General features: G+C 35.8%; 1 protein-coding gene across 1 annotated transcript; it reads right to left on the minus strand.

Moving 5' to 3' along the window:
• Positions 1 to 2,357: 2,357 nt before the first annotated feature.
• On the minus strand, positions 2,358 to 7,798 carry LOC113349761 (filament-like plant protein 4). The gene is made up of 6 exons (XM_026593790.1): positions 7,531 to 7,798; positions 6,773 to 6,894; positions 6,208 to 6,406; positions 3,853 to 6,115; positions 3,427 to 3,490; positions 2,358 to 3,250 (listed from the first exon to the last, which is right to left on the minus strand). Exons 2-6 carry the CDS (start codon positions 6,878 to 6,880, stop codon positions 2,849 to 2,851), a joined length of 3,036 nt encoding a protein of 1,011 aa, XP_026449575.1. The 5' UTR covers positions 6,881 to 6,894; positions 7,531 to 7,798; the 3' UTR covers positions 2,358 to 2,848.
• Positions 7,799 to 14,201: the final 6,403 nt, after the last annotated feature.

Here is a 14,201-nt window from a genome sequence, read left to right on the forward strand (position 1 = left end):
TTGATGCTTCATACTTGGTATTTACAATTATTACTTTTGAAAATATACTTGTTGCAATATTTTAGAATCAAATTAAACAAGAAAATTGCATAAATATAAGTATTGGTTTAATCAATTTGAACTTGGAAAATAGTGGAATCTTAGCCTCAGTGTTTCTTTTAGTATTGATATCATCTTCGATTGAGTTTGCTATAATTTTTAGTGAGTTTTCTATTTTAGTATTAGAATTTAAGTCTAATTAATATCCTTCACAAGTCTGAGAATCGAACCACTTTTACCACTATCTACAAATCACATCAAAGACCACCGATGAAGATTTCGTCGCCGAATAAGTTGATGATGAAGATTCCGATGAAGAGTTCTCTGGAGACAACAAAGATGGAGATTTCGTCGTTGGAGAGCATCACTATTGATCTTATAACCCAACTCAATAACCAAGAATCACTATTAAAGGGAAAATAAACTTCAAAAGAGTAGATAAATCCACCAAAACGGTGTAGATAAGTAGAAAACATAATAAAAACTAAATTAGTCTACTAAATAACCTAGAAAGCAAGGAATAATGAAGAAATCTGCTCAGAGATCTGAGCAGAGAACAGTTGTTTTTGATGGTTTTGTTGGAGAAGAAGAAGGAGTGAGAGAGGAGAGAGAGATATTTTACTGACTTGCATTACTGATACTATTATTTCTGCCCCAAGCTTCTTGTCATTTTTTTTTACGAAAAAGTCAGTCGCATTCTCAAAATACAGACTGGCATTGCTAATACTATTATTTCTTCCCAAGCCTTCTTGTCATATTTTTTTACGAAAAATTCGAATTTAAAGGCTAACTCATACCAATTACAGCATTCCAATTAAAAATTAGGGTAGATAGAGAATAACCCTCAAGCCTTGTTGTCATTATCAATTAAAGGTTTTATTTCAACATAATTTCCTTCGGATGGACAATTCGTTGAAACATATGTCAGTACGTATAGTACGCCCATGGCTTTGGTATTCCCCATCAGTGTTATCAGGACTCTCTCCAAACAAAGGATCTTTTAATTTCCAGTCTTGTTGTTTGGTTCGTTGTTGGTTCGCTCCAAGTGCTCTGTCACTTCCTAGGATACGCGAGCATGTGTGACGGGCCAGTTCTAAAGTATGGTGGCTCTAGACTTGGAAGAACTTATTGTATTAGTTCATGTGCAGTGTACACTATAACCTTTTCTAAAGTGGGAAATACTAATAGGTCCTAGAAATAATATATTAGGATGAGTTTGGTCCAGTTGACTGAGTCAACTATCTGTTTGGTCCTTTTTTAAATATATTTTATTGTTTGGTCATAGAAATTATGGTTTGGTCCTAAGGTGATGTCATGGATGATGTAATTGTCATCTTGTAGTGGCAGAAATACCCTTTTAGATTAGGACCATATATATAAGAAAAGTCAAGAGAAAAGAAATCATTTTCAAATTTACTTTCTCTCACCTCTTTTTTTCTTTCCAGATCTACTTTTTTCTCTCTTTTTTTAATTTTCTGCTGCTGCATAGAATCAATGAAGATATGTATTTTTCTAGGGTTTTTAATTTATAAATACGATGTGAAACAAGAAACATTTGAAGATGATGTAAACAAGAAACAAAGTTCGTGTTGTTTTGCTATTGAAGATGAACTCGTGATGTTTTTTTTTTCTTTCTGCGTCTGTATGATGAAGATGATGAGTACTTTCAAGATCTGTTGTTGTTGTTGTTGCTGCTGCTGGTTAAGATGATAAACACGATAACGATGATGAAAGCGAACCCGATTTTGAAGACGACGATGATGGAAGATGATGTTGTTGCTGGTGTTTGAAGACAACGATGTTGCTGCTGCTGTTGAAGACGTCGAAGAAGATGAAGATGATGATGCTGTTCATTTTTACAAATGAACTCTGTTTTTTTAGGTTTTTATCAGGAGTTCATTTCTGGAATGAACTCTGGTTTATATAGGTTTTTATCTGGAGTTCATTTGACGAATGAACTCTGGTTTTTATGTTTTTATCAGGAGTTCATTTCTGGAATGAATGCTGGTTTATATAGGTTTTTATCAGGAGTTCATTTCTGGAATGAACTCTGGTTTATATAGGTTTTTATCATGAGTTCATTCTGAAGGTGATTTCTGAAAAATAAGTAGAAATTAACAGGAATTCATTTTGGCGAATGAACTGCTACAAGAAAATAAGTAAAAATTAACATGAAAGGGTATCTTTATCTGTTTTATATTTTTAAATAATTATGGACCAAACAGTAAAGGTGTTTTCCCAAAGGACTAAACTGACTTGGGACCACCTAAAAAAGGACCAAACGATTATTTTCCCAAATTTATTTTGAGAGGAGGGTATATTAACAAGATAACATGTATCCATTTTGCCCAATATTATTATTGCCCATATTACGCAGATATTTTGAAAGGGGGGTATATTAACAAGATAACATGTATCCATTTTGCCCAATATTATTATTGCCCATATTACGCAGAAACAGAAAGGATTCGGAATGCAACTACTTGCGCTAAAATGCTTATCGCCCCCCATTTTCCTCCCTCAGCTTCCACTTAAGTGCATGTAAACTATACATCCATTTTTTCACACTGTTCTTTTCTTTCTTTTTTACTTTTTCTTTGTGGTCCCAAGTAGCAGAGGACTTTGAAAGTTAAACTTTGGGCTATTATAATTCAGTCACTTGTAACTGACACCCTATCTTGGAACATGTGGAACAGATGCACCATTTGGAGTACAGCCCAAAGCCTGCATCAGAAACATCTACATATCCATCCGCTATGTGGATTGGAGTACTTTGAAGGCATGATTGGAGAACTGAGTTACTCATCCATTAGCCATTTTTTGATTTCGACGAAAAGAACCTACTAAAACCACGGGAGTTTTTCTCTGGCGTTAGCCCAGGAGATGAGGATGATGATGTTTTAGAATGTTGATGTGGTGGGTGCTTTGAGTTGATGGGAGATCTCAAAAGTAAATTTGCTTCTGTATAGGACGGATTCATAGGGGACTCGCAACCTTCTGTAGACAGAATCCTATGGGGGGAAACAATATTTTCCACCTCAGTGTGATCACCATCTTCCATCAAATCTTCATTCATTTGATGCTTCTCAATGTATGGCATCGAGCCAGTTAGCTCCACCGAAGGACGCATAGCTTTCAATTGCCTGCCAAGAAGAAGTATGGTCTCTTGGCACTCAGCTAGCTTCTCTGTTGCATCTGCTATGTTCTTTTCCTACAATGACAAAAACAAAATCCGTTTTGAGTTTTTATTGGGTGTCCCCTTTCCGTTTCATCTATTCTTTTATTTGATAGATACATGCAGTAAAATGAGAAATGATATTCACTAGGCCATTTGTGAAAAGAAATACTACATTTGGAGAAAAGAAACTATGATGGAATATGACAAACCTGTTTAAACTTGTTATGGGTATCACCAGCTGACGGCAATGCACAGATTGAGCTGTTCTCAGTTCTTCAGAAATTAAACAAACACAGAGAAGTCAATGCTATAACAAACAATTTTAGACATCAATTTTCTTATACAAGAAATTCTCATGATAAGCTACAGGCATGAAACATAGGAATTTTTGTTCAGGGTTTCTGGTCTAAGGATTGAATTTCTGATTGCACTAAGATCTGAATTTTTTAACCAAGTTCAGAGCATCATCTATGAAAGTCGGACAAATGCAAAGGTTGTGATTCTAACAAGTGAGGCAAAACCATGTTTTTTCAAGAGACATAGATGAAACCATATTGGTCTGATGCGAAGAAAATAAAATAAAATGACACGGATGAGTAACTAGACTATTGGCATTAAAGGTATATAGTGCTAACCTTTGTATCTGCTCTTCAAGATCCTTGCATTTGACCTTAGTGTCCTCGTGATCCATCTTTTCTTCTTTAAGCTCGTTTTTGACAGCCTCCAATTCAGTTCGGAGAAGGTTCACTTCAGTTTCTAAAGCTTGCGCACGATTTTCAAGTGACCTGTACGATTCTGCCATACATTTCAGTTGTGTCTCTGCCAAGCTGTTTGATTTTTCGGAAGATACCAATTGTGATTTAAGTTCCATCACAAGCTTCTCAGTTTCCTCTAAATGAACCTTCGCAAGGTCTAGATTTTCAGTATATCTAGCTAATTCCATCGCCATGTTATCTTTTTCAGATTTTAATGCATCTAAATCTGATAAGCATTTGCACAACGTACCGTCCGACATCGAAGCTGGACTTAAGCCTCCTTCAGTATCAGAAGTAGAGCGGGTTATATTATTTTCTAATAGTGTTACCTTGTCTACGCAGTCAGAACTGTTGATTTCTCTTCCAATCCCTTTATAACCCAGCACACTAATGCTTAAATCACCAACTTTAGCTAAAACATGAGCGAGGCCGAGAAGGAACTCAACTAGACTCATTTTCTTGCATAATACTTTGCTAACAGATTCAGAGAACTCGCCAATATCTTGAGTGAAGTCATGTCCACCACAAGACACATCATGAATTGTCATGGCTTCCTTGCCCATTGACACAACAAAATCATTAATCTGTGAAACAGCACTAGACAAATCTTGCTCTAAAAGAAGCTCAGTGGTGTCATCTAGTTTCCTATCATCATTCAAACAGATCCCTATTTGATGATTGTTAGTAGCCTCAGCAGAAAGTTCGCCATTAAGGGTGCATAGAGCAGAACATGGAGGCAGAGTGATATCCTGCACGACAAGTTTGATGCCCTCTAAGACTTCCGCAACATCAGCATCCTTTGATTCAGGCTTGAATAACATGGAAATTTTTGACTGAAGCTCTTTCATCGAGACATGATTAGAAATTGTCGATTTAGCATCCGAATCCAGCTGCTGTTCCACAAAGAGATTCCCAGGGTGAGAAATTTCAATCGACGTATTCTGATCCCCATTCTCTGGGACAGATATTGCATCGTTGATTTCAGTTGACGAACATGCCAATCTCTCCATCTCTAAGAAGTCGTCCATAAGTTCTACATGATTTTGATTGTCAACCTTGTTGGTTCCGTTGCCGACACACTTTTCCTTCTTAAACTCTGCAGCCCAACCTTCTCCAGAACTACCTTCTTCATCAATCTCATCCTCAGATATAGACGTCAAGCTTGGCGGATTACTAGCATTTTGACTTGGGGAAATTTCGGTAATTGTTTCTATACTTAGCTTCCGAGAGATTTTATGCTGATTCAAAACTTGCAGTTCTTCCTCCATTTCTCGAAGCTTGCTAGCTGCCTTAGCAAACATATTTCTCGAATCCTGTAATTCGCTGTTACGTGTTGCCAGAGCTTCTTTCAGCATCTTAGTTTCTTCCTCCGTAGACAACAAACGTGCAGTAAGAAATTCGTTCTCTTTGTGGCATTGTTGAACACTGTCAAGAGAAACTTCAGAAAGTAGACTCAGATGAGGATTGAAGTTCTTAACAGGGGAACGCCGAAACCGGTTTTCTCCACCATCACGGCCTAAATATTCAACTTCTTGCTTCATTTGCGCCAATGCAGCAGGCCCTGGCAACTTCTTTCGAACAAGTCCACGTAATCTCTGGCACTCTGTTTCCAGTTTGGCTATTTTCTTGACACTCTCTAAATGATTCTTGTTGGCTACTTCTGCTGATTTCATACTCATGTTCCTTTCCTCATTTCGGATTTCAAGCTCCTTGGAAACTATATGAACCTCATACTTGAGTGAGTTTATTTCTCTTTCGCCTGATTCAATATTGGTCTTCAAAAGTTCAATATCAGCCTCCGCTTGAGATTTTTCTTCATTGATCTTCATGAGCATGGCCGAACGATCGTGCAATGACCTTGAAAGTGCAGCATTTTCAGCAGCTGACCGGTGGAGTTCTTGATCTAAATCTTCTAACTGTGCTTCAAACTCAAGCTTGATTTTTTCTATTTGTTTGGTTTTGGTAAGAAAATTCTCCTGTAGTTTCTTTTCATGTTCTTCCTTTACATTCCTTATTTGCTTCATGCACTCTTTCAGAGCACCATCCAGATGTGATGCTCGATCTTCAGCAGCTAGCTTCAAGAGTGTGACAGACTCAAGTTCATCCTTCAATGCCAAAGCTTCTGCTTCTGCCTTTTCCCAACCTAGAAACATGAATTGGCGAAGGTTTTTAGAGGAAAACTCTCTGAGGTCAAATTAAAGCAGAAAAGCAACTATATCCACACAATGCACAAACCTGCCACAGCATCTTCAGCAACCTTTGTGTGCTGTTTCACATGATTCTCTTTAGTAGTAATCTCTGATTGAGCTGAAGACAAATTTTCATTCAACACATTAACTTGATCGTTCAGTGTCTTAACTTCATCTTCCAAGTCCATAAGATGTGTATACGACTCAAGAGGAATTTGAACATATTTTACTTTCTTAGAGTTATCCTGCCAACAGAAAAGAAACAAATGTATAATTACGTGAGTCCCCCCTGTATTTTTAAAATTAACATTTACAAATCCAAATCATAGCATTTTAGAGAAGTATAAACTTCACATATTACTTTTAATTTTCCATTCAGTAATAGGAAAGTTCCAAACAGTGTCAGTATTTAGTCGTCAACAGCACTAAATAAGCTCATTCAAGAACATAGATAACAACAACCAAGTTATTAACAAAGTTGGGCAAGTGTGTGGTCCTTCGAAATTTAAAACCTCTTTTTTTTTTATCTTGAGATTGCTATATCAATCAAAAATATCATAAGAAATTTTTCGAAATATAATCTTATCATCACGGGTTCATGAAACACATACCTGATCTCCTTCAGATGTAGCCGAAGCTAAAGTAGCAAGAATTGAATCCGGCGTAGTAGATGTCTTATCAGAATGTTTCTTCTTCCACGGCCAACTACGCCGATCCATCTTAACTCTATAGCCTGAACATATAATTCCGAGTATTAACACACATATATACAGTAGAAATTGCGAAATTAATCGAACAAAGACTTAAAAAAGATTGCCGACTAGTGATTATACACCGGATGAAAAAGACTTGAATGGACATAAACCAAATATAATTACTCAAATACACCCAAATTAGCAAATTGCCAGATTATAGCCCTAACTTATGCGGGGAAAAAATCTTGCATGTTAAATGGAAAATCATGAAGAAAATAAAGAAAAGAAACTCGCTATAATCAGACACAAGTCAATGCCTTCGAATCAATGGTTTTAGATAAATTCGAATTAAAATCACAGAATTAGCTGAGCTGTTATGTAATAATATCATCGGCAGTCATAAAGTGAAACCGATATTGGTTTTAAAGAAACAATCTCTCTTCTTCTTCTTCTTCTTCTTCTTCTTCTTCTTCTTCTTCTTTTCCCTCCAAACTAATCCTTGAATCACCCACCCGCCAGATAATACAAATTCAGAAAGAACAAAAAGTGCAACAAAAAGTAATGAAATCAATAAAAAAAAATACTGAATCAGTAGAAAAACATCAATGGGATTGATGAATCAAAAGTTACATGCATTTTGATAATTTTACACAAAAGATTAGATTAAATTATACCTGAATTCAATGTAAATTACTGAAGAAACAGATCTAAATAGAACCAATTTTAGAGGCTTTCAGAGTATTAGACAGATGTTAACGAATTCTGTTTCAAACAAAACGAGGAATCTCTTCATAAAAGATTAAACATTATGAAAATTAGGGTTTTTTCATTTTGATTGTCTTAATTTCTCTCTTCGTCTTCTTCTTTTTATTATGTTTGAGTTTCAGTGTAGTTGCAGACAGAGTGAGTAGAGATGGCGCTGGTTAGTTGGTCTATTACTACTAAAATATTATTCCCTCGTAGTAGTAGTAGGTGTCGGTTTCTTTAGTCCAACTGGTAAGAAATCTACACCGAGGAGGAAAGATACTGATCTGAATGACAAAGTTACCCCGGATAATTTATAAATGTACGGTGATATTTTCGACCACAGCATTAACCACACTTTTTATTTTATTTTTGTTGACCATAAATTTATTTGTTTTTTTTTTTTTGCATGATTTTGTTTCATCTTTTAACTAGATCTGTATGTCCAATCTCATGTAAGTTTTTGTTGGACCATATAAATTCGCTGGACCATACAATCTATCTACAGGAACAAACATTTTACTCACTGGCATGGAAAACTGTGGAATTTCTTTTTCGAGGTTAACATTTCTTTGGACATTCACCATGTGGACAAATTTCTTAGATTGCATGTCTTGGTGAAAAAACATCTACGTGTTGAAGTGTGGGAGAATATTCCTTTGTCGGCTGGAAATCATCTATCTAGCTGCCGCCTCGTACTATATATAGAGTGTGAGTGATTTTAGATGTTTTTTCTTTTTTACTCTCTTGTCCAATCTGTTAAAAGTGGTGAAGTAAAAACAGGGTGCTCTGTGTTTGTGAATACGGACTACTAGTAATATCTGATGCTTCTCAACATGCATGGCTGTCAATTGGTATACCAGATTACGGGGAGGATACCCGGTTAGGAGTGTTGCTTCTCAGAAGGGTGGTGGATGTTCAAGTATGTATGGCTCTTGTCTTAGCCTACTTTGATTCCGAGTCTCTGACACCTAGATTTGATTAATAGATGATTACTACTGTTTGATTTCATAATTTAAAGTGCTACAGAGGCAAGACTGGGAGATGTTTTAGGGACTAGTGGATTTCGTTGTGGGATGTCATTTCCATTTTGGACTCTACGGTAACAAAAATAAGTTGGATCTGAGAAATGTTTGGGTGGGTGAAGAAGAAACCACGAGTGATGCTGCTTCAAGAGTATTCGGACAAACGGGATGATGCTCCAATACAGGTACATCAGTACATGTTGTTCTATTTTTTTTCCCATAGTTTTTTGGTCCAGCTATTATCTGAAACATATTATAGGAGCTCCAAATTTTGGTTTTTGGGCTCACAATATGACAAAATAGAGAATCATGAAATAGTAATCAACAAAACCCCTTAACCTATTAATTTTGTCGATGGTAATATCCTCCATTAGTTAGTGCTAATAATTAAATTAACTAAATTAAGTATGATTAGTAACTAAGTTAGACTAATTTATAGTTAGGGTTTGAAAATCAAAATCAAAATCTAATATTCTTGTGGAAGTAGAAGGAGACAGAAAATAGAGAGAAGAGATAGACATGATTCGCATTCATGTACGTGTGTTTACAAAGGTTTGGGACTTTATTTATAGAGTTTACATACTTCGTGCCCAAGTAATGGTCTCCACTAAAATGGACATCTACCTAATAAACTTCCGTTTATAACACTTCCCCTAGATGACCACTGTAATAAGCTATTGCCTCGTTAAAACCTTTGTCAGGAAAATCCAAAAGGGACAAAACCTGATCGAAGGGAATAGAGTACAATTGTGAGAAAACTTAGAACATAGTTGGACATGCATATGTTCCTCATTAAAACCTTGACAAGGAAAACCCAGTGAGACAAAACCTTGACGAAGGAAAAAGAGTACAACGTGATAATCCAGTAAAATACCTTATGATGCTCCCTCTGATAAGTACTTCAGTTAAATCTTGGCTTGCAAGTCTTTGTGTCGAGACTTCCAAATTTCGATGAACGATTTCTTGAATGCAGATGATTGTTGTGCTTTCATGAAGATATCAGATAGTTGATGAAGTCTTCTTTTGTGTTGCACAAGCAGTATTGTCTTCGGTTAATACTTTTGTAGAGTCTGCATTCTTCTTCAACACATTTAACTTGTGTCGTGGATTGCTAGCTTCCCGAGATGATTTGCAGAAGTTGTTGATGTAGTTTCTTCAACATAGAGCCAAGATGTACATAAATTACCATAAGTAAACAAAACTGTGTTTGTGATCATGCCTTCTGTGGATCACAGTGACATCCAAATTCCTAAGGGTTTGTTATGTGAATTTGGTCTAACAAAATAACCTGGTTAATGTTGGCAATCCACCTAATAAATGAAATTGATACAACTTTCCCTTGGATGACCATGTTGAATTAATCTTCCCCACTAAAAACTTTTCCAGTAAAACCCAATGGGAAAAAATTTGGACGAAGGAAAAAGAGTACAAATATCAACATTTTGAAAATAAATAAATAAACGTCAACAAGATGTTGCCTCATTAAAACCTTGTTAGGAAAACCACATGGGACAAAACCTGAAACGAAGGAAAAGAGTACAACTTTTGACGTAAAATATGGATGCTAACCCAACTATATGAGTTTTACAGAAGACAAGCATCAAAATAATAACTCTAATCTATGTCAAAGACGAGTTTAATTCTAACTGCAGATTTAAGAAAGAAAGGAAAAAAAAAATTATGTGCTAAAGCGTGGATTTTGAAAAGGCGAGGGTACCCAAATATACCTCAAGCTAAAACTTTTCCTACCTATAAGTCCTTTCTCCGAAAGTGATTGTCTATGGACTGAGTCGAGACAATACAACTAATCGGTTCACACTTCGTGTGATCGTCTATTGATACGAGATCGAGACAATACAACAACGAAGTATGTTTACTTGATATAAAGGTTCGGACTTAACCAAATACAATAGGATTGCTTATCAAGTAAATAGGAATTAACGTTTGTGTAATTTACTTTAATTATAATAAAACAATTATAATGCGGAAAATAAAAGTAAATGACACAGCAAGATTTTGTTAACGAGGAAACCGAAAATGCAGAAAAACCTCGGGACCTAGTCCATAATTGAATAATCTCAGGATTAAGACGCTACACAAAATTACACTTAACTTCGTATAGTTGAGACCAAGTAACTAACCCTATAGTTCACTAGTTTCGTCTGTATTCCCACGCCTCCGACTTATGAATAAGTCACGTACTTGGAACAATCCCTTTGGTTCGTATTCCAAATAGTAAAGGAACAAGAAATATGTTTGGTATCAACTCTATTCAACCAAGTGATATGAGTCAGACAAAGGCTCTTCCGTTTATCTTAACATAAACTCCTTCGTCGGGTCTAGATCTATCTTATGTTCAATCACCCAAAGGTAATCGATTAAGATTAAGCCAACAACATCTTTAATCCGAAGAACCGTGTTGATGTCGATCTACTCAATTAATCAATCTAATCTACCACAAGGATAAACCGATTATTAATTGGATCCTCTTTTACCCAAACAAGTATTGTGCACTCCAAAGATTATAAAATCCAAGTCAGATCTTCAATATCTTCTTTGTCTTCAAATCTTCTTAAATCTTCAATAAAAACCTGCACACAATCACTTGAATCTCTTGTGATCAATCACGCACAGAACGGAGTCTGTTAACAATGGATTATCACAGCATCGTCTTTAGAACTAACAACAACCTAAATATCCCTGACAAAACTCTGAACTAGTTTGAGTGAATCTTATATCGGAAGAGAAGATTCTCAAGAATAAACAAACTAGGTGCAATCAGATTTCAACCACCGTTAGTCAATCAAATCAATCGAAAACAAAGATAAACCGCAATTATCTAGTTTCCCACCAACGGGTCGCGCTAGAGCTTCTCAATCCCAAAGAAGACTTTAAAACGAGCGGACGTAAGAGATTTCACCTAATTAGATTACTCTCCTCTACGATAGGCGGCTACACCAGTAACAAAGACAAAAGAGGAAGTCTGTTGTTACGAAGGATTAGTTTGCTAGAAAGGAAAACTTCGTGTATTTATAGATAAGGAAGTTTGGACACCAAGGAATTTCCAAAACCGAAAATATTCTCAAGATATTCATTAAGCACAAATTCAGTTTTCATAATTCCTGGAAATGCTTTGTCCAAAAATAACAATCGAAATCTCTCGGAAAATCTAATCAGTAAATGCACATTACTAATTATGTAATTTCCTTACAAAGTGAAATTAATAACCTTAATTAAAAGATTCTTAACTTACTTATGTTTCGATCCTGGGATTCTCTTCCCTTAGCCGTTAAGGAATATTTTTGAACAATTATAGAAATAAACATTCACAACACGTGTTCAAAGTTTGTCGACATCTTTACTTTGTAAGTTCTCTTTCACACTTACAACCTTGAAAGCGATTTGCCACACTTCCAAACAAGTTTAGAATTGGTTCTTCTGACTTTCAAGAACTATGTGATTGATCAAACCAACATTCAATCACAATCATGGATTTACGGTTCTACCAAAACAAGTTTCATTTCTACCTCCATGTGAGTACTACGCATAGTCACACTAGCTTCCCAAAGATTCGGTTGACTAGGTATTAGGATCGGTTCCCCATATATATATGGTATCTAACTTATATATGTTGCACATGTCCATAGGATCGGTTCCCCTTTCTGCTATAAACCTTGTTGCATCCCATACAAGGACCGGTTCCCCTTGATGAACTGCACCCCTTACAAGGATCGGGTCCCTTTCCCTTACTAGGATCGGTTCCCGTTCCCTTACAAGGATCGATTCCCTTTCCCTTAATAGGATCGGTTCCCTTTCCCCAAGACAGACATAATCCGATCATGCCACAAGTGATTACTTAAGATTGGTTTTACTAATAAAAATTATACCAATACAAAAGTCAGGACTTTGTGAATAGTTCTACCAAGAACACAACAAGTAGTGAGCGGTTATACTCTATCACACATATTGGTTGTTCATAAGATATGCAATGAATAACAAAACCAATAACTCCTGGAAATTTCCTTTTCGGTTCATAAACAAGTTTATGAACTTACTTCCGTAGAACACATGTAAACATCGTTCCCTAGGATGAAATCCTCACCTCATATCCATACATAATCAATATAGCATTCAAATGATTATGGCGATATCTTTTCTACAAAGTTTAATGGTTAAGCAATAAACCTCGTATTGTATTCCTTAATACTATGTCTATCTAGAGTTCATATATGCTTTGCAGTTATGTTTTCAATATGCACGACTTGAAAGATACGTTAGGGAATGAAACAGTTCAAGTCAAATATCACTAACCTCAAGTGGAAGGATGATTGTTGTCGTTGTAGCTCCTTGCTTCTTCATATCTTCAAGACTTCACAATACTTGTAATGTCTCATATCCTAATGCTTTCAAGCTAACCTATACGAAGTTTAACTCTAGTACATAATCAAGCGACTCTTAACATGAGTTTTGATTCACTAAAATATGACAACCAAACTTGACATACCAACGCTTGGTGGGTTCAACCGAGTAATGCTCTAACAGATTTTGTGTTTCTAAAGGCTCCTCAAGAGACATGTAAAGTTGATATCATCAACTAATTAATCCGGATTTTTGGTGTTGTACCAAATTTCTAAAAACACACAAAGGATTGTTGATCCTGACATAATCAAGTCAGGTAGCCTGTCTGAATATAATTTGAATCCTAAAAAGAATCAAAAATTTGAATATGTTCCCAACCACATACGAGTCCTTCAAGGACTACCACGCCAAATACATTATATAAAGAGAACAATTATTGTACCAATCCTAGTGTTTGAGCAAAAACCCTTAAATCGTTTTTACAACAAAAATATTTCTCGTATAACGCATTTACGACTATACCAACCTATAATTGGCAATTTAAGGTGTTAAGTCTTGGATCCAAAATCGCGTTAATCGAGAAATTAATCCAATCTAATTTGGAATGTATGCCAACCAATCACATTGTCGATATTCCTCTGCAGAGTAGTTAACAACCACCATCATTTATCATTTTAGTAGCTACCATAAATGAATATTCGACAATCATATTAACTTATCACAATCTCACACAATTTCCAGTGTGTGCATACTTTGAAAAATTCAAAATTTACTAGTACCAGCGCCCACAGGCGTGATAATCTCCTACTATTCAAATAAGGAGATATGAATTTTGAGAATGTAAATCGTATTACGATAGACTCTGTTAGAGCTATTTGTAACCTATATAAAAATGGTACATGCTTGCTAGATGTGATTGAGTTTTCCTTTTCAAACGACATATACTATATGAGATACTTTCGCGCCTACTAAATGACAACCTTTTTGGATTTGATCATGATGGGAGAGAAACGTCTGGTAGTGTATAGTCTCCCCTGATTATGGCGGAAATATTATCATCTCATACACGAAAACAAGTTTCGCAAAGTATTACCTGATTAATTCAAGGACATATACTCATAATAATTTCTAGATTTTAGCAATACCAGTTGGACTGTAGATAATGACTTCAAAAGTCATAAGAAATTGTCCTAGAAATAAAATAGAATTGTAGTCTT

This window comes from Papaver somniferum, chromosome 2, assembly GCF_003573695.1.
Source record: "Papaver somniferum cultivar HN1 chromosome 2, ASM357369v1, whole genome shotgun sequence".
NCBI lineage: Eukaryota > Viridiplantae > Streptophyta > Magnoliopsida > Ranunculales > Papaveraceae > Papaver > Papaver somniferum.